The 22500-nt window shown below is 50.2% G+C and overlaps 1 protein-coding gene and 1 long non-coding RNA gene across 2 annotated transcripts in view; one reads left to right on the top strand and one right to left on the bottom strand.

Annotated features, from left to right (window-relative positions):
• Nucleotides 1–6378, top strand: part of LOC115556801 (T-complex protein 11-like protein 2) — an 8767-nt gene extending 2389 nt beyond the window's left edge. Inside the window, exons 5-10 of the mRNA XM_030374145.1 lie at nt 981–1201; nt 1742–1878; nt 2322–2503; nt 2997–3178; nt 3870–4042; nt 6121–6378. Coding sequence (XP_030230005.1) covers nt 981–1201; nt 1742–1878; nt 2322–2503; nt 2997–3178; nt 3870–4042; nt 6121–6362 — 1137 coding nt within the window. The 3' untranslated portion in view covers nt 6363–6378. The remainder of the gene's footprint in view (nt 1–980; nt 1202–1741; nt 1879–2321; nt 2504–2996; nt 3179–3869; nt 4043–6120) is intronic.
• A 9096-nt stretch (nt 6379–15474) lies between these two features.
• On the bottom strand, nt 15475–18223 carry LOC115557616 (uncharacterized). The gene is made up of 2 exons (XR_003979212.1): nt 17766–18223; nt 15475–17289 (listed from the first exon to the last, which is right to left on the bottom strand). It is a non-coding gene; the product is annotated as an uncharacterized LOC115557616 (long non-coding RNA).
• Between the last annotated feature and the right edge of the window lie 4277 nt (nt 18224–22500).

The following is a 22500-nucleotide window of genomic DNA, read 5'->3' as shown; positions in this document are numbered from 1 at the left end:
TACACAGACACACACACACACACACACACACACACAGAATCAAACAAACCCACCCACACGCACACACTCAGGATCTCTTTAGACTTGCCACACGTGCCCTTTAAAGCTCTTCTAATATCGAGGTGTTTCTTCTATTATCCCCAAACGTGACCTGAGCAGCGAAGAAGTCATTTAGTTCCACGTCTCTCTCTGAGGACATTAGGATCTACCGATACACAGCCCAGATTCTACCTCAAGTCTTGCTCCTGACTCCAGACAACACAACCTGCATAAGACACAAGCAGGGTTCTTTATCCTAAAGATCGCTTCAGAGTTAAGAACCCGTCATATGAAACAGGCAGGGTTCTATACCACGAAGGTATCGATAGGATAAAGAACCCTGCGTATGAAACCTTTACATTTTCACACAATGACATTCAGGGCATTTAGCAGACGTTTTTATCCAAAGCGACTAACAATAACTACATTTGTTAGAAGAAATAGTAGCAGCAATATATCGCTGTCGGTACAGTAAGGATGCTCATAGAACCAGGTGCCAAGCACTAACAATCGCTAGGGGTGACCCATTCCCCGTACACAACAAAGATAGGATAAGATGCTGAACAATACTGTCCTATATTTTGGAAGTACTATTTTTAAATGCAAGGACGTACAACATACATGGATGTGTACATCTGATCTGCATAAGAGGGGGGTGGGGGGTACAATATTGCCTCATATTCACCCATTCACGCACCGACAGCGGAGTCAACCACGCAGGGCGACAGCCAGCTCTTCAGGAGCAGTCAGGATGAGGTGCCTTGCTCAGGGACACCTCGACACTCAGCTCGGGGGAGCCGGGGATCGAACCAGCAACCTTCCGGTTCCCAGCCACCCCGCTCTACCTCCTGAGCTGAATGCCGCCCTTTGTCGGTTAAAACACGTCTAGTTCTAGTTTGTGTCACGCTGAGACTAACCCCCGTTGGGGGGTCCCCCTCCAGATGCTGCTGTCCCTGCTGCTGCCCGCCCACGTGGGGCTGCGGGCCCAGCTGGACCGGGTCCTGGACCTGGAGCTGATCCAGCAGCAGGTGGACCACGGGGCCCTGGACCTCCAGCGGCTGGCCTCCTTTATCGCCTCCACCATGGCCGGCCTGTGCGCCCCCGTCCGGGACCCCGAGATCCGGGCGCTGAGGCTCCTCACCGACCCCGTGGACCTCTTCAGGTCAGGGGTCCCGCAGACCTGGGGGGGGGGGGGGGGGGGGGTCCGAGCTCGTCTGCTAGTCGACAGGAAATTTATCTCAATTTGTTAATTGATTAATCGATTAATCGTTTAAGTCATTCATCAATTATACATACAGTAGAACCTCTGCTGCTTGATGCTTCAGGAATTAGAATACTTTGTTAATAGATCATCATAAACTGAATACTTGAGTTTGACTCCTCCTCCTCTTCCTCCTCCTCCCCCTCCTCTCCTCCTCCTCCTCCCCCTCCTCCCCCTCCTCCTCCCCCTCCTCCTCCTCCGGCACCTCCTCTTCCTCCCCCTCCCCCTCCTCCTCTTCCTCCCCCTCCTCCTCCTCCTCCTCCTCCCCCTCCTCCCCCTCCTCCCCCTCCTCCTCCTCCCCCTGCTCCCCCTCCTTCTCCTCCTCCTCCTCCTCCTCCTCCTCCTCCTCCTCCTCCCCCTCCTGCTGCCCCTCCCCCTTCTCCTCCTCCTCCCCCTCCTCCCCCTCCTCCCCCTCCTCCTCCCCTTGCTCCTGCTCCACAGGGAGGTGCTGCGGGTGCTGGAGCTGATGAAGAAGGACATGGTGAACTTCACGCTGCTCAGCCTGCGGCCGCATCTCGCCCAGCAGGCCGTCCCCTACGAGAGAGCCAAGTTCCAGGAGCTCCTACGCAGAGAGCCCGGTGAGACCGGAGGGCCGGGTACCATGACCAGGGCTTCTGTCTCCCTCTCTCTGCCTCTCTCTCGCTGTCTCTCTCTCTCTCTCTCTCTCTCTGTCTCTCTCTCTCTCTGTCTCTCTCCCTCTCAGCAGTTGCAGCAGTTAATCCTCTCATTCCCCCCCTCCCCTCCTTATGCACGATAGTGAAGTCGTGGGGGGGTGGGGGGGGGGGGGATCTTGTACAATGTTCAGAGGTGTTCCACTCTCCTCCCAAAGGATATGGGTACCACCCCACCGTCCCCAGAGTCTGACCCCTCTCTCCACCCCCCTAGTGGTGACCTGGTGGTAGTGCTCTAACCCTGTCCTCCTCTCTGCCCCTGGGGTCCTGCTCCAGGTTCTCCACCCCCCCTAGTGGTGACCTGGTGGTAGTGCTCTAACCCTGTCCTCCTCTCTGTGGTCCTGCTCCAGGTTCTCTGGACCACACCACCTCCTGGCTGCAGAGGGCCGCCCAGGAGCAGCGGGCCGCGCTGCCCCCCGGCCCCCCTGGCTCTGACCCGGGGGGTAGGGGGGCCCTCAGCCCCTCAGCCGTCCTGAACCGGGCCTACATGGGTCTGCTTCACTGGGACCCCCAGGACCAGCGCTACCCTGAGGTCAGTCCGGGCCAGATGGACTGGCAGGCTAGCAGGACTAGCCTGGGCTAGCTGGGCTAACAGGCTAGCTGGACCAGCCTGGGCTAGCTGGGTTAACAGGCTAGCTGGACTAGCCTGGGCTAACCTGGACTAGCATGGACTAACGTGGACTAGCAAAATAGCTTGACTAGCCTGGGCTTACCTGGACTGGCCTGGACTAGCTGGACTAGCCTGTGCTAACCTGGACTAGCATGGGCTAACCTGGGCTAGCTGGACATCTGGTCATTAAGGGTATCTTAGGGTATCAAGTACCTGAATTCAATTCATGTTACTCTGAATAAAAATAAATGTTGAAATACTATTTGTTGAAAGACCAAATAGTCGTTAAGTGTATGAGCTGCATTTATGATGTATTCAAGTCATCGAGTATTGTGATGATGTGACAACGACAAACGTCTAACCCCAGCGCCGGGTTGACCCATACACTGAGTACGCACGCCTCTCCCTCCAACAGACTGTGCTCATGGACAGAGACCGCTTGGACACGCTGGGTCACAGAGTAGACCTGCTGGCGCTGCAGGCTGCAGTACTGCTGCTGACCAGCGCCCAGTGCGGGGGCGCTGTTCTCTCCCTGCCCGGGTTTGTAGGTAAACTCAAGCAGACCACCGCTGCCCTGCTGGAGGGCAGCCAGGCCAGGTAAGAGACGGAGAGGCGAGGTGATGTGTGTGTGTGTGTGTGTGCGTGTGCGCGGCCCGTCGTCGTGGGAACGAGGACGGTTTGAGGAAGAGGCGGACGGAGGGCGACAGCAGGCGGCTAGCTTGTCGCGGCGGATCGCGCTGACCTCATTCTATCCGTTTCCGTAGAAACGCCAGGGTGTGTTGATTCGATAAGGCCTCAGATGGACACCTGGCCGCACCGGGCTGCCCGGGGACGGGGGGGGGGAAACACAACGACATAGACTTAAAATAACAAACAACCAAATTCCCATTTGAATTTTTATATCATAAGAAATACATTGTAAGATTGATAGAGATCAATTAATGAATAATGTTGGCCTCTATCCTATTCACTATTTAATTATTTATACATATATATATATATATATATTTTGTAGCAGTCAAAATGTTAGCCCAAAAAATAGTTTCACAAATTATTTTGCTAACATTTCGAGTTTGTATAATCTATAGTATAGATCATATCATTTCAGTTGGATCAGCCTCAGGTGGATCAGCCTCAGGTGGATCAGCCTCAGGTGGTTGGATCAGCCTCATTTGGTTGGATCAGCCTCAGGTGAATCAGCTTCAGGTGGATCAGCCTCAGGTGGATCAGCCTCAGGTGGATGTAACGTCCGTTGGATTCGGCGCGTCTGACCCGTGTCTCTCTCTAGGGAGGCCGACCTGAAGGGGGCGCTGCAGGCTGTCGGGGAGCAGGTGCTGGTCCTGGTGGCCCCGGCCCTGGAGGCCCTGGACGGGCCCCCGCTGTCCCGGCAGGGCCAGGACGCGCTGAGGGGCCAGATAGCAGACCTCTGGAGACCATCCAACCCCATCCGGACCCTCATAGGTCAGAGGTCACACACCTGCTGTACTCACTCCCCCCCATCACTGAAGGGTCAGAACGACAGGGCTCAATCCGCTAGTCTAGTGGGCTAACCAGGTAGGCTAACCAGGCTAACCAGGAAGGCTAACCAGCCTGACCGGGGAGGCTAACCTGGTAAGCTAACCAGGTAGGCTAACCAGGCTAACCAGGTAGGCTAACCAGGCTAATCAGGTAGGCTAACCAGCCTGACCGAGGAGGCTAACCTGGTAAGCTAACCAGGTAGGCTAACCAGGCTATCCAGGTAGGCTAACCATGCTATCCAGGTAGGCTAACCAGTAGACGCCGTAGTGCCAGTAGGTTCCGTAGTGCGCGACCCAGCGTGATGCAGCGCTACGTGCGCGGTGGTGCCGCAGTGTAACCTGCTGATGCTGCCCCCCCCCCTCCCTCTCTCTTTCACCCCCTGCCCTCCCCCTCCCCCCCCCTCCCTCTCTCTTTCACCCCCTGCCCTCCCCCCCCCTCCCTCTCTCTTTCACCCCCTGCCCTCCCCCTCCCTCCCCCCCTACCCCTCTCTCTTTCACCCCCTGCCCCGGCTGCAAACACCCCCCCCCCCCATGTATATTTCATAAAGTAATGCACCTTATCCCCCAGAGGGCTCGGGGCTATGGCGGTTTTTAGAAGCGGGGGAACACATGCATTGTTGATGCCCCGGCTCAAAGGCCCGAGGCCGAGCTGATACAATATTAACGCGGACCGCTGAACTCTTGTTAGCTTAACCAACAGCCTCAGAGTCAACAGGGCGGGACGGGGACGTATAGCGAGGGGGATGGTCAACACACAGCGCACAACGCAAAACGTACAACCCACGACGCACAACACACAACGCACAACACACAACACACAGTGGGCAACATAGCGCACATCACGCGACGCATAACACACAGCGCACGACGCACAACACACAGCGCACATCACGCGACGCGTAACACAACACACAACGCACAACGAATGCACAACACACAACACACAACGCACAGCGCGCATCACGCGACGCACAGCGCGGCGGACGTGGCGTCGGGAGGCTGTTTGGACTGTTGCTAGGAGACCGCAGCCCTATTTATAGGGAGGCCGCCGTGTACGTTTGAGTTAGCCGCGGAGTGCTAATTATACACTCGGTGAATCGTTTTATGGCGCTGACTCATTAGTTGGGTTATCTGTATTTGTTTGTGTTTAGTTCTGTGTGTCTGTGTTTATATATTTATTTATATATTTATGGTATATTTAGAGTCGCAGCCAGAGATGCGTTTTAGATGCCACAGACTTTTTACATCACAGTCACGTTCCTATTCGTTATTTTAGGCAATTATTTTGATGTGCTCTGCTGCAGGCGAAACACACACACACACACACACAGACACACAGACACACACACACACACACACACACACACACACACACACACACACACACACACACACACACACAGACACAGACAGACACACACACACACACACACACACACACACACACACACACACACACACACACACACATACAGATACACACAGATACACACCAAACAGATACACACAAACACAAATACACACATACACATACAAACACACATACGTACAAATACACACAAACACAGATACAAACACGTAAATACACACACGCTCACGCACACAAACACAAGCACACATACACACATACAGATAAACACAAATGCACACACACACAAACACACACATATGTACACACACAGACAAGCATACAAACCCAGATACACGCACATAGATACACACACGCACAAGCAAACAAACACATGCACATATATACCCACAGACTTAAACACATGTGCATACATATAAAAAATAAACACACACTCACACACACACTAACACACAGACACGCACACACAAACACACACACACACACACACACACACACACACACACACACACACACACACACACACACACAAGCACGCACGCACGCACGCACGCACGCACACACACACTCACACACACGCACACACACACACACACACACACACACACACCCCCCCGGCCCCCCTCTCACTGCCTCCCTCCTCCGTCCCACAGGGGAGCGAGTTCAGGGTTTCCTGCGGGCGACGCTGGAGGCCGGCCCCCCCGGCAGGAAGGCCCCGCCCCCCCCCGCCGTCCTGACCGCCCAGGGGCCCGAGCTGGAGGAGCTGGGGGCCCGCTTCAGCCGGCTGGTCCACTTCAACCGGTCGGTGTTCGGCCCCCGCTACGCCCCCGTCCTCAGGGGGCTGCTGTTCCCCCCTGGGGGGGAGGAGGGGGAGGGCGGGGAGGTGGGGCGCTAGACCGGGAGGGGGGAGACCTATGGGGGGGAGGGGGGGGGACCGGGAGGGGGGAGACCTATGGGGGGAGGGGGGGGGGGGGGGGGGGACCGGGAGGGGGGTAGCTGGATCCCCGGTCCCCCCCTGGGGGGGGGCTTGTGTGTAAATGTGTAAATAGAAGGAAAACTGAAGAGGCCCCCCAGGGAGATTCTTCAGGTTGATTTGTTTAACGGACAAATGTGGTGAAATGAAATGGGCAATTATGTCTCTATTTTTAACACTTTCTTCCTTTCTTTTTAACAAACAATCAGTTGTTTTTTTTAAAGGACATGTGAAAGTTTTTTCTAATGAGAAAAAGCCTCCATCTTGTATTAATTTACTTTTACTGTGCATATAAAGTACATGGGCGCTTCATAGCTCACCGGTGTGCGACCCTGAATGATGTGTAAATACATAATGTTTAACCAAAGCTGTTGTCTCTCAGGGCCAGATATATCTATTTTTGTACTTTCTAAGATGTTTTTGAGTGGGCATTATGGGTTAAATGGTTCATAAGTTGTTTGGCAGAATGCTTTGGAGGGTGATGTTGAGTCAATATATCAGAAGGCCTCTACAGAACAGATCAGTTTTAAATGATTTCATCATCACAGCACACACTAACAACCACCCAGGCTGGATATGGAGCTCTGGGCAAGTTTATTCAGATCATTGAGACTTCAATCACAAACATCACGGGATTCCCTCGGGTGAGAGTAGAGACGGAGTAGAGATGGATGCAATATATAGTTCAGCCAATGACACTTACGGTTGCCCGCTTGCCCGGGGCAAGTAAAAGAAATGTTTGGGCAAGTTGAGATTTATTCTGGTTGCCCGAACGGGCAAGTGGATTTTGGGTGGATGTTAATATAAAGGCTATTTATTCAAATGTTTTTAGAAACTGCAGAACAACCTTTTGTTCCGCAAAATCACACAAAATAGAAGTATATCAGCGCGCTGTCTTCTCTTCTCTCGGAAAGCGAGTTAACAGACACACATCACTTCAGTGCGAATATAGCCCCGCCTTCTGTCACTCACTCGCAGTGCGGTCTCTGGCAGTGATTCGTAGGGGAACACTGTTGTTTTTTATTGGTCGTCAATGAAAAAAACATAAGGGGTAACACTGTCGTTTTTTATTGGTCGTCATGAAAAAAAACATAAGGGGTAACACTGTTGTTTTTTATTGGTCGTCATGAAAAAAAACATAAGGGGTAACAATGTTGTTTTTTATTGGTCGTCATGAAAAAAAACATAAGGGGTAACACTGTTATTTTTTATTGGTCGTCATGAAAAAAAACATAAGGGGTAACACTGTTGTTTTTTATTGGTCGTCATGAAAAAAAACATAAGGGGTAACACTGTTGTTTTTTATTGGTCGTCAAGAAAAATAACATAAGGGGTAACACTGTTGTTTTTTATTGGTCGTCATGAAAAAAAACATAAGGGGAAACACTGTTGTTTTTGATTGGTCGTCATGAAAAAAAAACATAAGGGGTAACAGTGTTGTTTTTTATTGGTCGTCATGAAAAAACCCATAAGGGGTAACAGTGTTGTTTTTTATTGGTCGTCATGAAAAAAAACATAAGGGGTAACACTGTTTTTTTTTATTGGTCGTCATGAAAAAAATCATAAGGGGTAACACTGTTTTTTTTTATTGGTCGTCATGAAAAAAAACATAAGGGGTAACACTGTTGTTTTTTATTGGTCATCATGATAAAAAATCATTGGTCGTCATGAAAAAAAACATAAGGGGTAACACTGTTGTTTTTTATTGGTCGTCATGAAAATAAACATAGGGGTAACACTGTTGTTTTTTATTGGTCGTCATGAAAATAAACATAAGAGGTAACACTGTTGTTTTTTATTGGTCGTCAATGAAAAAAACATAAGGGGTGACACTGTCGTTTTTCTTTCGTCGTCATGAAAAAAACCATAAGGGGTAACACTGTTGTTTTTTATTGGTCGTCATGAAAAAAAAACATAAGGGTAACACTGTTGTCTTTGTCAAATAAAATATAAGAGGTAACACTGTCGTTTTTTATTGGTTGTCATGAAAAAAACCATAAGGGAAATAATAGAAATACACACATACATTTTGATGTCATGTATATCCTCTTTATTGATGATTGATTATTATGTATTGTCATCGCCTCAGTGGTGCAGTGGAGTGCACTCTGCCTAACCCACTGGAGACCGTGGCTCAATATCTGTGGAAAACACAATATCTTTAATTTTAAACGTAATGCTATCATGTCTATTGCATATATAACCTCAGACATAATTAACATAAAAATCTCAGTGGGAAGGGGAGAGAGCTGTGAGCTAACCCCCTGGAGACCGGGGTTCAAGTCCGGTTTTTGTCTTCTGTTGGAAGACTCTTATCACTATTTCATGTTAATTATTAAGTCAAGTATAACCTTTGTGATGACTTTATCCGGTGTCTTGATGGTGCATTGTTAAGTTCGGAGGTTCGCACTCTAAACAGCTCCTGTTCGGATCCCGGCAGGGGTGCCAGGGGTGCCACTGTTGTTATTTATTGGTCAACATGGAAAAAACATGAGGGGTAACTCTGTCGTTTTTTATCGGCCGTCATGAAATAAATATAAGGGTTAACACTGTCGATACTTATCAAATAAAACATAGGGGGTGACACTGTTGTTTTTCTTTGGTCGTCATGAAAAAAACACAAGGGGTAACACTGTCGTTTTTATCAAATGAAACATGAGGGGTGACACTGTCGTTTTTCTTTCGTCGTCATGAAAAAAACCATAAGGGGTAACACTGTTGCTTTTTATTGGTCGTCATGAAAAAAAACATAAGGGGTAACAATGTTTTTTTTTATTGGTCGTCATGAAAAAAACATAAGGGGTAACACTGTTGTTTTTTATTGGTCGTCACGAAAAAAAACATAAGGGTAACACTGTTGTCTTTGTCAAATAAAATATAAGAGGTAACACTGTTGTTTTCTATTGGTCGTCATGAAAAAAAACATAAGGGAAATAATAGAAATACACACATACATTTTAATGTCATGTATATCCTCTTTATTGATGATGGATTATTGTGTATTTTCATCGCCTCAGTGGTGCAGTGGTGTGCACTCTGCCTAACCCACTGGAGACCGTGGCTTAATATCTGTGGAAAACACAATATCTTTAATTTTAAACGTAATGCTATCATGTCTATTGCACTGTCATATATAACCTCAGACATAAATAAAATAGAAATCTCAGTGGGAAGTGGAGAGAGCTGTGAGCTAACCCCCTGGAGACCGGGGTTCAAGTCCAGTGGAAGTCTTCTGTTGGAAGACTCTTATCACTATTTCATGTTAATTATTAAGTCAAGTATAACCTTTGTGATGAGTTTATCCGGTGTCTTGATGGTGCATTGTTAAGTTCGGAGGTTTACACTCTAAACAGCTCATGTTCGGATCCCCGCATAAATGTCGACAGGGCTGCCACTGTTGTTATTTATTGGTCAACATGGAAAAAACATGAGGGGAAACTGTCGTTTTATATCGGCCGTCATGAAATAAATATAAGGGCTAACACTGTCGATACTTAGCAAATAAAACATAGGGGGTGACACTGTCGTTTTTTATCGGTCGTCATGAAAAAAACATGAGGGGTAACACTGTCGATATTTATCAATTAAAACATAGGGGGTAACACTGTCGTTTTTATCAAATGAAACATGAGGGGTGACACTGTCGTTTTTCTTTCGTCGTCATGAAAAAAAACATAAGGGTAACACTGTTGTTTTTTATTGGTCGTCATGAAAAAAACATAAGGGGTAACACTGTTGCCTTTGTCAAATAAAATATAAGGGGTAACACTGTCGTTTTTTATTTTTCATCATGAAAAAAAACATAAGGGAAATAATAGAAATGCACACATACATTTTAATGTCATGTATATCCTCTTTATTGATGATTGATTATTGTGTATTTTCATCGCCTCAGTGGTGCAGTGGAGTGCACTCTGCCTAACCCACTGGAGACCGTGGCTCAATATCTGTGGAAAACACAATTTCATTAATTTTAAACGTCATGCTATCATGTTTTTTGCACTGTCATATATAACCTCAGACATAATTAAAACATAAATCGCAGTGGGAAGTGGAGAGAGCTGGGAGCTAACCCCCTGGAGACCGGCGTTCAAGTCCGGTTTATTTCTTCTGTTGGAAGACTCTTATCTCTATTTCATGTGAATTATAAAGTCAAGTATAACCTTTGTGATGACCCTATCCGGTGTCTTGATGGTGCATTGTTAAGTTCTGAGGTTAACGCTCTAAACAGCTCATGTTCGGATCCCCGCCAAAAGGTTGACAGAGGTGCCACTGCTGTTATTTATTGGTCAACATGGAAAAAACATGAGGGGTAACACTGTTGTTTTTTATCGGTCATCATGAAAAAAACATAAGGGGTAACAATGTCCATATTTATCAATTAAAACATAGGGGGTAACACTGTCGTTTTTATCAAATGAAACATGAGGGGTGACACTGTCATTTTCCTTGGTCGTCATGAAAAAAAACATAAGGGGTAACACTGTTGTTTTTTATTGGTCATCATGAAAAAAAACATAAGGGGTAACACTGTTGTTTTTTATTGGTCGTCACGAAAAAAAGAATAAGGGGTAACACTGTTGTCTTTGTCAAATAAAATATAAGGGGTAACACTGTCGTATTTTATTGGTCATCATGAAAAAAAACATATAAAAAAAATAAAATAAATTGTCCTTGTCAAATAAAATATTTTCATCAGTCATCACGGCAAAAAAACATAAGGGGTAACACTGTCGTTTTTTATCAAATGAAACGTAAAGGGTAACACTGGCATCGTTTTTTATCTGTCATCATGAAAAACCCATAATGGGTAACACTGTCGAAATGTATCGAATAAAAACATATGGGGGAATGGTAATTAAACAGCCTCCACTTATTCCAACAGTCCAAACCATATCATTCTGTGACAAAAACTCGCAAATAACAACTTAAGAAGAAACGTCCCCTTTTCTTTTAACAACCAAAAATGAAGTATTACCTTTGTGATTTTTGTCCACAAAGTTGATTCTGATCGAATAAAACCACCATAAACAGATTATCCAGTGTCTGGGCCAAATTTTGCAACTAAACATGGTGTTTTCAATCAATGAATAAGAGAAGGTTTCGTAGGGAATAGGTAAATTGCCTTCAATCAGAAAACATATTCTTCAGCGCAATCTATTGCCATATATTTATTTGCGAGTGTTTGGCTTGGATTGGTGCATTCGATTATATTTGCCCTGAACTTTAGATAGTGTCAAGTGTCAAAATTGTAAGATATCTACCTTTATTTGTGTCTCATAGTAAGACAGTGCTCCCAACTGATAACGACCAACTGATAATTATTTCAGGTGGAAATGTTATATTCCACTTATGCTGTGTTCCATGGCTTTATTCACTCTAACCAAGTATTATCCCCATTGAATATTTCACTTGCACAACAATCTTTCTTTTGGCACAAAGATGACATTATCACCCTTGCAGTTGTGGAGATATACTCTATTTACTTTGGGTATGATCTTTCCTGAATTTTTTTTTTCCTCATATCAAAAATGGCATAGAATATCGATATTTTTCCAGGTATAGTGTCGAAGTTAGAAAATCCAGTATCGTGACTGACAACACTACTAGAAACGCGATTTGATTAGAGCTACAAGAAACTTGAATGTTAAAATAGACATATCGTTGTTACTACCTCTGACATTTAGTTATGTACATTTGCTTAAATCATGCAGGTCTACATATAACTTGGCGATAGCTTTTATAGGTTGCAATGGTGGACTGAAATCACTTCATGGCACGATGTGACCGCTCGATAAATCAGTAAACAAAGAGAAGTTTGTTATTTTTGTGTGTGGAAGCTAACATTCAGCTTCAGTCTGAGCTAGGATGATTTTTCTGAGCCCCCCCAAAACCAGGCCGCGTGCCTGGCAAAAAGAGTCCCGTTCACGATTCTGATTATAATTTGGGCAAGTGAACATTACATTCGGGCAAGTTAAACCTGACCTGTACTTGCCCGATGGGCAAGTGCTTTTGAAGTCTTAGTGTCAACCCTAGTAGTTGGATTAGAGAGAGTAGAGATAGTTAGATTAGAGATAGAGATAGAGTAGATAGATTAGTAGATAGATTAGAGATAGTTTAGAGATCGACATGGTGGATTCTGCTATTCCTTCTGGTGATCTCTGACCTCAGGGTCAAACAGATCACTACTCATATACTGTGTATACTATATTCTCAAATATGTACTCCATATTAAAGCTGAAATGATGAAGCCTTTACTTGATGTTTGACTCTAACTTTATCAGACAACATTCAGCTTCAGTTATCTACGCAAACCCGTGGGATCTCATTTACCAGAGAACACGTGTCTTGTCTTCTGTTGAATATGTTGTTTGTTTTTGTTGTCGGATTTGTCAGATGTTTTAAAGATCTGAAAGATGTGTATGATTATGAGATTCTTCTAAAGAGGAGTCATGTTGTGAAAATAAACCAATGTACTTTTAAAATCACTCAATATGATATATATCTATAAAAAACGATATATATATATATATACCTAAAAAAAATATATACAGTATAGATAAAAATATACGATTAAAATCAGCAATTCATGCATACATGTAGCATTGATATATATATATAAAAAAGAACTGTCCAGACAGTGTTTTTTGTAGTTGTATTATTTAATTTATATATATATATATATTGCTTTGAAATTTGAAACAGTAATCACATTATCATCGACAAACCGAACTCTGTCCACAAACATGGGAGAAAGCATTAGAGACGCTGGTACAAATCCTCTGTTTTTTCTACTTTTCAAATCCCCCTCCGACTAGCTAACTCCATCTGACCTTTGACCTTTGACCCCCTCCCCTTTGACCCTGAATGAAGAGACGCAGGTCGCTATGCTACATGGCCCTCGGCAGCGGGCAGGTGATGCAACACCTGACCCATCACATGCAGGTCAGCGGGCCACCTGACCTTTCTGCTTGACCTTTAGTCAAGACAGGTGGGGGGGGGGGGGGGGGGGGGCAGTCGGCCAATCACACGAGCTTAACAGACCACACCTCCTCTCGTGTCGGGCATTCATATGAGGAGGGGGAGGTGGGCGAGGGGCTCGTGTGTGTCGAGGTCTCAGATTGGTCGACCTAGCTCTCGTCTCTCCCTGTCCTTCGTCGCTCCTCTTCGTCACGCTTGTTCTCGCGGCGCGTTCTACGATTCTCTCCGCATGCAAGCGTCCGGCCCCATCTCACGCACGCGCACACACTCACCAATACTCTCACACACACTCACATAAACACAGACATGCTCACGCACACACACACACATGCTCACACACCCACACACACAGACACACAAACATATGCTCACACACATACTCAGGCAGACATGCTCACACACACAGATTCACACAAATCAGTCACACACACGCATTCACTCACACGCACGCAGATATACTAACACTCGCAGACACACACACGCAGGCACAAACACGCACAAACACACAGACTCACGCAGACATACACATACTCAGACACACACACATACACACAAGCAAACACACTCACACACACACACCCACACACTCATAGAGACACACACACACTCGGACACACTCAGTCACACACACTCGGACACACTCAGTCACACACACACACACACACACACACACACACACACACACACACACACACACACAACAACACCATCACACACACACACACACACACACACACACACACACCACAACACCATCACGCACACACACACACACACACACACACACACACACACACACACACACCAACACCATCACACACACACACACACACACACACACAACAACACCATCACACACACACACACACACACACACACACACACACACACACACACACTCACACTCACACTCACACTCACTCACACACACACACACACACACACACACTCACACACTCTCACACTCAGACACACACCCTTGCGTGCCCGCTCGGCGCCCGCCCCTCACAGCCTGGTGTCCGGGAACCGGAACGATGGCGTGAGCTACACAGGGGGAGGGGGGGGGGGGGGGGGGGGGGGAGAACAGGGCGTTAGAGGAGAACAGGGAACATGCAGACAGCGTGGCAGAGGGCACGCTGCGTGCGGCGTGTGTGTGCGTGCGCGTGTGTGTGTGATGTGTGCGTGTGACGTGTGGAGGAACAGATGGAGAGAGAGTCGTTGTGCGCTTTGTGTTGTTTTCATCTCTTTATTAGCCTCGAGTTCATCAATGTGGAGAAACAGGTTCAAGGTGTGTGTGTGTGTGTGTGTGTGTGTGTGTGTGTCCGTGTGTGTGTGCGTGCGTGCCTGTATGCGTGTGTGTGTGCGTGTGCGTGTGTGTGTGTGATGCGGAGGGAGACAGGATGAGAGGGGGGGGAGCATTCATAGGTACATGGGTTGGGGGGGGGGGGAGGTGAACCAATAACCCAGAGGGGGGGGGGGGGCGGGGTAGACAAGGCTCCATCAGAAACAAAGACCCGGACTGGGGGGGGGGGGGCTCCAGGGTCATGCAGGCTCCCGGGAAACAGGAGCTTAGTAACAGTCAGGACAGAACAACATAACCCGGTCAGGTCCACAGAGCGCTCACTCTCTCTCTCTCTCCCTCCCCCTCTCCCTCTCCCTCTCCCTCTCTCTCTCTCTCTCTCTCTCTCTCTCTCACAAACAGAATCCAGGACACCAGTGATGTAAGCACCACAGTCCCAGCGGGCTCACGAGAGACTGTGTGTGTGTGTGTGTGTGTGTGTGTGTGTGTGTGTGTGTGTGTGTGTGTGTGTGTGTGTATGTGCTTCAGAAAGTGTGTCTGCGGCTGTGTGTGTGTGTGTGTGTGTGTGTGTGTGTGAAGATGTGTGTGGAAAAGGTGTGTGTGTGTGTGTGTGCTTGAGAAAATGTGTCTGTGGCTGTGTTTTTGTGTGTGTGTGTGTGTGTGTGCATGTGTGTGTGTGTGAAGTTGTGTGTGTGTGAAGATGTGTGTGTGTGTGTGTGTGTGTGTGTGTGTGTGTGTGTGTGTGTGAAGATGTGTGTGTGTGTGTGTGTGTGTGTGTGTGTGTGTGTGTGTGTGTGTGTGTGTGTGTGTGTGTGTAAAGCCCACAAGAGGACCTTGAGTCACGCTACAAGGTTAAAAACAAACCAACAACAATAATAATAAACAGCTCCTCCAGCGACTCCATCCTGATGCTGGGGGTTCACAGGTGGGTGTGTGTGTGTTTAGGAGTGTGTGTGTGTGTGTGTGTGTGTGTGTGTGTGTGTGTGTGGTTTCTGGACTACGGCCCTGAGTCACAGTGTAAATAAACGGTGTCAGGTTCAGGGGGGGGGAGGGGGAGGATACAGTGGGGTAAAACTGATTTGCATTCATTCCTTTTTTTTCTCTCCCACCTCAGGCGGTTAAACTGAGCTCCGGCAGCGTGGGGGCGAATTAAATCCGATTCATTGTCGTTTATTAAAACGCTGTTTCTTCTTTCCCTTGACACACTTTCCCCGTGTGCCGCGCGTTTAACACCCCTGAGCGCTCACGAGGTCCCGGGCAGCGGCGCTTTGGTTCAGCAGCGAGCAGACAGAAGCGTAGGTAGGATAGAACGGTCCGTCAGAACCAGTCACATGTTAAAAACAAACACACACAGAAACACGCACATCGCCCTTTTTTTTTCTCCCCACGTTCTCCATAAATAATTCCCTCTCCCGTACCGGGATAAACGGGGCTAATTCGGGATGAGGGCCTTCCCGGATCGTTCCCGGATCGGCCCCGTAAGCCCCGACTTACAGGGAGCGTCACAAAGTGAATCACTATTTAGTGTCCTCTGAGGAGAGGGGGCCCCGAGGGAGGAGCTGGTGTGGGGGGGGGGGGGGGGAGGGCCCCAGTGGGACCAGGGGCCACAATGGGAACCACAGTGGGACCAGGGGCCACAACGGGAACCACAGTGGGAACCAGGGGCCACAATGGGAACCAGGGGCCACAATGGAAACCACAGTGGGAACCAGGGGCCACAATGGGAACCACAGTGGGAACCAGGGGCCACAATGGGAACCACAGTGGGAACCAGGGGCCCAAGGGGGAAGCAGGGGCCCCCATTGGGACCCAGGCTGCGGTGTCTCTCAGGGCTACTGGGTGCTGAGAGGCACAGGGGTGACTACCAAAGGCCCCCCCCCCCCCCCCCCCCATGTCACATGACCTCCGTCCACACGGGCCACATGACACCGGGTGGGGGTCGTTTGTTACGTGCTCGTTTTCTTTTTAAGCGAGGGAGGGGCGTGCATTTTGGGCGGGGGCAGAGAGCAAGTGGGAGCCGGCGAGGGGGGGGGCGGGAAGCTTGGCTGATTATAGAGCAACTGAAATGGGGCGGTGCACTACGTCCAAGGGTCCGGACGTACGGTGGGCGGGGCCTTGCTCCCATACCGACCAATCAGCGGCCCCAACATACGGTCGGTGCCGACTCTGATTGGCCGGTTACGAGAGAAGAACCGCCCCTCGTACGCCCGGACCCTTGGATCTAGCGGGCGACCGACTGAAATGATTGCCAAACAAGTAAAGGCTACATAGTCCGTGGTAAACGAGAGCGGAGCAGGTCCCCCTGTGTGTGTGTGTGCGTGCGCGTGTTCAGGGCCACACACACACATCAGTTCCTGGTCCGTATGATCCCAGACATCATGGGTTGGATCCCTTAAAGCGATCCGACTTTACAGTTTTGCTACTGTACATACGCGTAGAAAAGAGTTAGAGTTTGCTGCACGGTGCTGCCGTGGTGTTTCTGGCTGTGGTTAACGTGTCCGTCTGTCCGTAACGTAACGCAGCCCTTCCAGAGCTCACAGTGGTACGTGTCGGGTCTGACCGGACGCGCTACAGAACAGAGAAACAAAGGAAACCGAATCAAAACAAACAAAGAGTTATAAAGCATCTCAGAAAAGGGATCAAAACAAGCATGCGTCGAGTCTAGAAGTGGTCATTGTGCTCACGAGGAGTGTGTGTGTGTGTGTGTGTGTGTGTGTGTGTGTGACTGTGTGTGTGTGTATGCGCAAGATTACATTTAATGTATTGATTGATTTTAATTGATCTATGTGCCTTTTGAGGTTTCCAAACAGAGCTTAAAAATGTGTTTGCCAAAACCCAAACGTTTAATGAGTAATTACATGTGTTGTGTACGGGTATGAACTCTATCAAATGTATCTCCACTGAATTCAAATAAAAAAGGACATGCTTCTTTTGGTGAAGGGATAAACCATTAAAACCAGATATAAAATAACATAATAATCAAAGTAACAACATAATCGTAATCATAATAATAATAATAATAATAATAATAATAGAAAGTTAACCTCTGGGAAACTAGCATGGGGTTGGATGCAAGTTGTCAGGAGGAAGAGGAGGAAGAGGAGGCAGTTTAGTTGAGAAGGCAGGACCAATGGGAAGTGAGTCCAGTCCGGTCAGCCAATCCTGGCTCAGCCAATCCTGGCTCCGCCATAGGCTGCAGCAGCAACAGGGTAAAGGGAGGGGTCTGCCGGGCGGGGACGGGAGGGGCGTGGGCAGTTGGAACGGACCAATAGGATGGCGGTGGGGGCGGGGTTAACGGGGGTCAAGAGTCCCCGGCCTACAGGAAGGAGAGGGGGGGGCTATTCCGTCACAGTGAGAAAGGCACAGGGCTCGTGTGTTTGTTTGTGTGTGTGTGTGTGTGTCTGTATTTGTGAGTTTCTGTCTGTCTCTCCATCTTACGGTCTGTGTCTTTGCATGTGTGTGTGTGTGTGTGTGTGTGTCTGTCTATCTATGTGTACATGTGTCTGGTGTGTGTTGTTGTGTCTGTGTGTGTCAATGTGTGGCGTCTGTCTGTCTGTCTGTCTGTCTGTCTGTCTGTCTGTCTGTCTGTCTGTGTGTCTGTGTGTCTGTCCGTCTGTCCGTCTGTCCGTCTGTCCGTCTGTGTGTGTGTCTGTCTGTCTGTGTGTCTGTGTGTGTGTCTGTCTGTCTGTCTGTCTGTCTGTCTGTCTGTCCGTCTGTCTGTGTGTCTGTCTGTCTGTGTTTCTGTGTGTGTGTGTGTGTGTGTGTCTGTCTGTGTGTCCGTCTGACTGTGTGTGTGTCTGTCTGTCTGTCTGTCTGTCTGTCTGTCTGTCTGTCTGTCTGTCTGTCTGTCTGTGTGTGTGTCTGTCTGTGTGTCTGTGTGTGCGTGTGTGTGTCAGTGCATGTGCATGAGAGTGGCAGAACCTAGTTATCTTTGGGGGGGGGGGGGGGGGGGGGGGGGGCTACAACAGAACGGGAGGCTGAGAGGGGGGAGGGTGTTGGACTGGGACCGGGCGACGGTGACGGGGGGACGTGGGGAGGCGGGCGGGGGGGGTCCAGGGTCACGGCGGCGGTGGCGTCTCAGAATATGGTGGTCTCGTACTTGGTGCTGGCGGGCCGTTGCCTGCCGGCGTCCCGCGGGTGGAAGAGCCAGGAGGTGCTCCCGAACGACTGCATGTCGGGGTCCGCCTCCAGGGGCTCAATCTGGGGGGGGGGGGGGAGAGGAGGGCGTGAGACCGGGGGGCGAGGGGGAAGAGCCTCGGGGAGGAGGAGCAGGAGATGGGAGGTCCGGTCGGTGGGGGCGGGGCCGACAGAGCTTTTTTTGGGGGGGAGGGGGGGGGGGTTGCAGTGGAGGGGGGGTCCGGACAAGATGGAGGGCGGCTGACAGCAGACACACACTGAGCGTGCTCGGGGTGGGGGGCGCGGCGACACACGACACCACCACAGACCACAGACCACAGCCAAAGCCCGCCACCGGGGGGCGCCGGGGAGGTCGACGGTTCAAATACGGCACGAAGCAACGGAGACGGACACAGGATGGGGCACACAGCACAGACAGATGATCGGTCCAGATGGGGAGGGGGAGGGGGGCACGAGCCTCGGCTCAACAGGCCGGACGGACTGACAGTGCTGGAGACTTTTTGTACCAGGGCGGTATGTGCTTTGTTCGGAGAGATGCAGCCTAGCGTGGTGAGGTGTAAATACGCTGTTTAAAGGGGCCCTATCTCCTCAGCAGGCTGCCCGGCGAGGAGCCGTGAGCAGCCTCTTCGGACTCCCACTTGTAACATCACAACCGCACTGGGAGAGTCCACTCGTGACATCACAACTGGGCACTTGTGACATCACAACCGGGAGAGTCCACTCGTGACATCACACCTGGGAGGGTCCACTTGTGACATCACAACTGAACTGGGAGAGTCCACTGGTGACATCACAACCGGGAGAGTCCACTTGTGAGATCACAACTGAGCTGGGAGAGTCCACTGGTGACATCATAACCGGGAGAGTCCACTTGTGACATCACAACTGAGCTGGGAGAGTCCACTGGTGACATCATAACCGGGAGAGTCCACTCGTGACATCACAACTGGGAGAGTCCACTCGTGACATCACAACTGGGAGAGTCCACTCGTGACATCACAACCTGGAGGGCCCACTCGTGACATCACAACTGGGAGAGTCCACTCTGCTGTGTGACGGACAGATCCACCAATCGACAGGTGTGATGTCACACCTGTTCATCGACATGACGAAATAGGACCCCTACAAAAATCAACCCTTCGCTCTTTGTTGGGAACTAGCTTCCAAACCGTAAAACGTGTACAGTATGTTCCACCAAGCCTCCACCACACCAGCGGCCGCTGGACACTCACAGAGACAGGAAGTAGCACAGGAAGTAGCACAGAAACCAAAACAGAGGAGCAAACGAGGAGAAGGGACAGGGGTCCGAGCTCGTCTTTGTTGTCTGGGAGCTGGAGGATGACGAGGAGCAGACAGGCGGAGGAAGAGGAGCAGGAGGAGGAGGAAGAGGAGGATGGGGTGCCGTGCTGCGATATCGAAAGATGATGAAGGCCAAGGAGGGAGGGAGGGAGGGAGGGAGGGAGGGAGGGGGATATTAAACAGGAGGAGATCAATGCCACTGCGGCAGGGCTGAAGGAGGGAGGCCGGAGGGGGGGGGGGGGGGGGGGGGGGGGGGGGGGGTGTTGCGGCGTGCACACAGACGGGGGGGGTGAAGGGGGGGGGGGGAGGAAGAGAGAGAGCAGGACCTGTACTCCGGGGCTAACTGGGTGCAGTGGGAGGAGGGACGCGCGGTGGCTAGTGCACGTGTGACAGTAACAGCAGCGGCACTCGCCCGCAGGTGCTCCCTGGGGGGCCAGCGGGCCGGGGGAGACACAACAGAGACATGTTAAAATAGAGAGGGGGAGGGAGGGGGGGGGGAGGGGGGAGAGAGAGGGAGGGGAGGGGGAGAGGGGGAGGGAGGAGGGAGGGAGAGGAGGGAGGGAGGAGGGAGAGGGAGGGGGAGAGAGAGAGAGAGAGAGAGAGAGAGAGAGAGAGAGAGAGAGAGAGAGAGAGAGAGAGAGAGAGGGAGAGGGAGAGGGAGAGGGAGAGAGAGAGAGAGAGGGAGGGAGGGAGGGAGAACAGAGACATGTTAAATTAGAGAGGGAGGGGGAGAGAGGGAGAGAGGGAGGGAGAGAGGACCGACGTGAGCAACAACATAGACATGTTTAAAACAGAGAGAGGGAGAGAGAGACGGAGAGTAGAGACGCAGTTTGACAGAGAGCGCATTAGAGAGAGGGAGACAGAGACAGAGAGCGAGAGGAGGCAGGGGGGACAGAGCAGACGGACGGACAGTTTAAATGCATCCAACGCAGAAACCGTCATGCTGGGATGTGCACAGCCTGGTCGTTCAACAGCCATCCATCTGAACATGATCTAATAATCCACCGCAAGCTGAGCCCGCTCCCTCTCTAGGAGTGGGGGGGGCATGTCCTCCTCTCGACGAGGGGAGGACATGCCCCCCCCGCTGCGATGGCCGCGACTCTAAAGGTATATCACATTTATCACTCCTCCGGATAATGAAGCCCTGTGATTTGCTGCTCGGCGAAGAAGAGGGCGAGAGAGGGGCGAGCGAGGGGCGAGCGCGGGTGCGAGCGAGGGGCGAGCAAGGGCAGCTCTCGGCGGTCACGTGACAGGGGGGGGGGTTATATATGGCCGCCCATCCATCAGGAGGGGGGGGGGGGGGGGCACCCAGAACATAAACGACGAGGCCGTGGCGATGATGGGAATGGGGGGGAGGAGTCTAGAGTCCAGTGGGAGGGGGGGGGGGGGTTGCGGCCACGCCTCCGTCGTGCTCCGCTCGCTGGCGGGCTGCCGTCACACGCCGATGCGTGATATCGTGAGTCAAAGCTCCGGGGGGGGGGGGGGGGTAAGGTTAGATGGTGACATTTGTAGCAGAGAAGTGAGTCATCACCCCCCCCCCCCCGCACGCGTGTCACATCCTACGAGGCGGTCAAAAGGTCAGAAGGTCGGGATGAGCGGGATACGAACCGGTCAGCACGCTCTGGGGTCCCGGCCCCCCCAGGCAGGGTTCCAGAGCTGGGGGGGGGGGGGGGGGGTGTCTACCAGGGTAGTCGTACTTAATTATAGTACTCAGTCGTGTAGCCTCTTATCCTAGCTATCTTTGTTGTATACGGGGAATGGGTTAACCTAGTGATTGTTAGTGCTCGGCACTTGGTTCTATGAACATCCTTACTTTACCCCCAGCTGAGAGGCGCTGGGTTACAAACCCGCACCCCCCCCCCCCCCCCACTGCCTACCTGTGGGCGTGCCGCGTTACCATGACTCCTGCCTGCTCGTTAATAACCCGTTTGCTGTCAGAATGTTTCACCGTGCGTCGCTTTGGGTAATTTGTGTGTGTGGATAATAATAGTGATCTGCAACATCTGTTGTACCCGTCATCAGTGGCTGTTAACCAGAGTGACTTACAGAGGCCGTTTCAGACGCATTATACATCATAATGAGCTCGGAGTTGGGGACAGGCGTGTGGCTCACAAACGCCTACAGCTGGACTGCTGAGATTGGGATTCGAACCCAGAACCTTTCAGACGGCGGTCAAACCCTGACAGCTAGACTAGGACTGTTCACATCTCTCTGCAGACACCCTTGCACCAAACACATTCATAACATACGCTTTAATCACTTTTATCCAAGCGGCTTTGGACTAAAGTGTTTAAACCCTGGAGACCTTAACGGTAAAGTAGGGTGGAGGACCCAGGACCCAGG

The sequence above is a fragment of the Gadus morhua genome, chromosome 13 (genome assembly GCF_902167405.1).
Source record: "Gadus morhua chromosome 13, gadMor3.0, whole genome shotgun sequence".
NCBI lineage: Eukaryota > Metazoa > Chordata > Actinopteri > Gadiformes > Gadidae > Gadus > Gadus morhua.
The sequence above is the reverse complement of the archived record's forward strand: the minus strand, read 5'-3'. Positions and strand labels throughout refer to the sequence as shown.